General features: G+C 53.7%; 1 protein-coding gene across 1 annotated transcript in view; it reads left to right on the forward strand.

Annotated features, from left to right (window-relative positions):
• The first annotated feature begins 6 nt into the window (after positions 1-6).
• The window catches only part of Dhx34 (DExH-box helicase 34), a 7337-nt gene continuing 4368 nt past the window's right edge, over positions 7-2975 (forward strand). The window contains exons 1-2 of the mRNA XM_019210051.1: positions 7-332; positions 2163-2474. Of these exons, the coding sequence (XP_019065596.1) occupies positions 147-332; positions 2163-2474 (498 nt within the window). The 5' untranslated portion in view covers positions 7-146. The remainder of the gene's footprint in view (positions 333-2162; positions 2475-2975) is intronic.

Raw genomic sequence — 2975 nt, forward strand, 5'->3', positions numbered from 1 at the left:
TGCCCCGGGAACGCGTGTCCGAGTTCCGCCGGGCCCTGCTGCACTACCTGGACTTCGGCCAGAAGCAGGCATTTGGGCGGCTGGCCAAGCTGCAGCGGGAGCGGGCCGCCCTGCCCATCGCCCAGTACGCGAACCCCATCCTGCAGATGCTGAAGCAGCACCAGGTGGTGTTGGTGGCTGGGGACACGGGTTGTGGCAAGTCCACCCAGGTCCCCCAGTACTTGCTGGCTGCTGGCTTCCGCCACGTGGCCTGCACCCAGCCCCGGCGAATTGCCTGTGTCTCGCTGGCCAAGCGCGTTGGCTTCGAGAGCCTCAGTCAGTATGGATCCCAGGTGAGTGGGCGGGGCCAGCTGCCCGGTCCGTGCAGGGCGACGCTGGGTGGTAAGTTCGTTGGGCACATGGCAGTGTCAGTCAGATTCAGCTGCTGCCCTGTGATCTGGAGATGATCATTCTGGAGTTCTGGCTACAGATTGGCTTGTATTGGTCCAAATGATGAAGGTGCTAGTACAGTGCTTTACAGTTACTTAGTACGGTGCTTTTTTTTTTTTGGTACCGGGGATCGAACTCAGGTCCTTGCACTTACGAGGCAGGCAGCGGCACCACTGAGCTAAATCCCTGGCCCTAGTACAGTGCTTTAACAGCAAAAAACTTAGAAACATAAATGCTCCTCAGTTATTTTTCTGAACAGACTTAAAAAATTCGTTGTGTTAGCCAGGCGTGGTGGCGCATGCCTGTAATCCCAGCACTTGGGAGGCTGAGGCAGGAGGATCGCTGTGAGTTCAAGACCAGCCTGTGCTACATAGTGAGTTCCGGGTCAGTCTTAACTACATAATGAGACCCTGTCTCAAAAAAACAAACAACAAAACAAAACAAAACAAAAAAATTCATTGCATTTATTTATTTGTTTTTTGAGACACAGTCTCACCATGTAGTCCAGGCTGGCCGCAAACTCATAGCGATCCTCCTGCCTCAGCCTCCAAAGTGCTGGGATTGCAGGTGTGCGCCATCATGCCTGGCCCATAAAATCATTAAGGACACTTCCTTCCTTCTTCCCTCCGCTGTATCTTTCTCCTGGTTTTTCTGTCTCTCTCCTCTCTTCTCTGTTTCTTCCCCTCCCTTCCCCGTCCTCTCCCCCTTCTCCTCCCTCCTTCCCCTCTTTCTTCCTCTGTGCTGAGCATGGAACCCACACACTAAGCAAATGCTCTCCCATTGAGCTGCATCCCCAGCTGGCCCTTTTCTAGTGATGAGCTCTAGGGTTCCATTCCTGGCTCTACCACTTAGCAACGTTATTTTGTTGTTGAAATTGCAAAACTCTTAACAGGAAGGAGTGCGCTCATCTGGGCTGAGGCTGTAGCTCAGGGCGGGGCCCTTGCCTGCCAGGCCCAACTCCCTGGGTTCCATCCCCAGCTGCAGTCAAGAAAAGTGCACACATCCTATGTGCATAGTTGAGTGAATTGTCCCTAGTTGAATACCCATATGTAATCAGTACCAGACTTAAAAATCTAAACATATCTGTGAACCCTTATATCCTGAGGGTCAGCACCATCCTTAGTGATAATTATTTTTGCGATAGGTTATCACTTCTTAGTGATAGAATGCCACAGATTCTTTGTGAGACAGGGTCTGGCTGTGTAGCCCGGGCTGGTCTCAAACTGGTGGCAGTCCTCCTGCCTCAGCCTCTTGACTGCTGGGATCCGGGCGTGTGCCACCGCGCCTGGCTGAAATTTTGCCTATTTTGAGGTCATGAGGAAGTTCTCCAGTACTTTTCTAAAAACTCTTCCGTCTAGAACTACAGCTTACCTGAAATTGACTTGAGTGTGTGAGCGTGTGTGTGATGGGAAGTAGGGTTACGACACTTTTCCTCTGAATACCTCTTTGGGCCCTGTTGCCTCCGATGATAACCTCAGCCAGGATGAGAGTTCTGGGGCAGGGCGGTCGTGAGGCTGAAACGCGTGCAGAGTGCAGGGTGTCGCCTGGCCCTCAGTAAGGACTGGAAAAGTCTTACTGTCACGGTGGATGCTGTCGTACACCGGGCAGCGCAGTGCTGCGCGTGATTCTCGCAGCACCTAGGAGAGGACAGACATGGCTGAGGGGCGGCAGTAGCAGGGAGCCCACGGGGCTCCAGGGTCCCCTGCTGAGCCCGATGTCTCCTCCTACCCCAGGTCGGCTACCAGATCCGCTTTGAAAGCTCGTGCTCGGCGGCCACCAGGATCGTGTTCCTGACTGTGGGGCTGCTCCTGCGGCAGATCCAGCGGGAGCCCAGCCTGCCCCAGTACAGTGTCCTGATCGTGGACGAGGTGCACGAGCGGCAGCTGCACAACGACTTCCTCCTGGGCGTCCTGCGGCGCCTGCTGCCCACGCGGCCTGACCTCAAGGTCATCCTCATGTCGGCCACCATCAACATCGCGCTGTTTTCCAGCTACTTCGGCCATGCGCCGGTGCTGCAGGTGCCCGGGCGTCTCTTCCCCATCACGGTCAGTGTCCTCGCCATCCGGAGGGCGCCCCTGTGCCGCTGCTCTTGGCTCTTCCGTTTTAATCAAGGCCATGCACATCAGTGCCCAGAGCGCTCAGTGCTTGTTAGAGTGAAGGCCCTGTAACAACTAACTACTGTAACAGAGACCCCGAAATACAAAGGCCCACAAGAGGTAGAAGTTTATTTCTCTTTTAAAAATCTGAAGACCAAGTGAGGCAGTACACACCTATAATCCCAGTACTCAAGAGGCTGAGGCAGGAGGATTGCTGTGAGCTCAAGGCCAGCCTGGGATACACAGCAAGACCTGGTCTCACAAAAGACAAGAAAACAAAAACAGAATCTGCCATGCCAGGCTGGTGGGCAGCTCTGTTCTGTGGTCATCCAGGGACCCCAGCCCCCCTTCTGGTTGCAGTGATCCTACTCTAAACACAAGAGAAGCACATAAGTGTTCAGTTCAATGAATTTTCATAGCTTGGCACTCAGATTTTTTTTTTTTTTTTTT

Source organism: Fukomys damarensis, unplaced genomic scaffold (genome assembly GCF_012274545.1).
Source record: "Fukomys damarensis isolate Sample0158 unplaced genomic scaffold, DMR_v1.0_HiC HiC_scaffold_19, whole genome shotgun sequence".
NCBI classification, from domain to species: domain Eukaryota; kingdom Metazoa; phylum Chordata; class Mammalia; order Rodentia; family Bathyergidae; genus Fukomys; species Fukomys damarensis.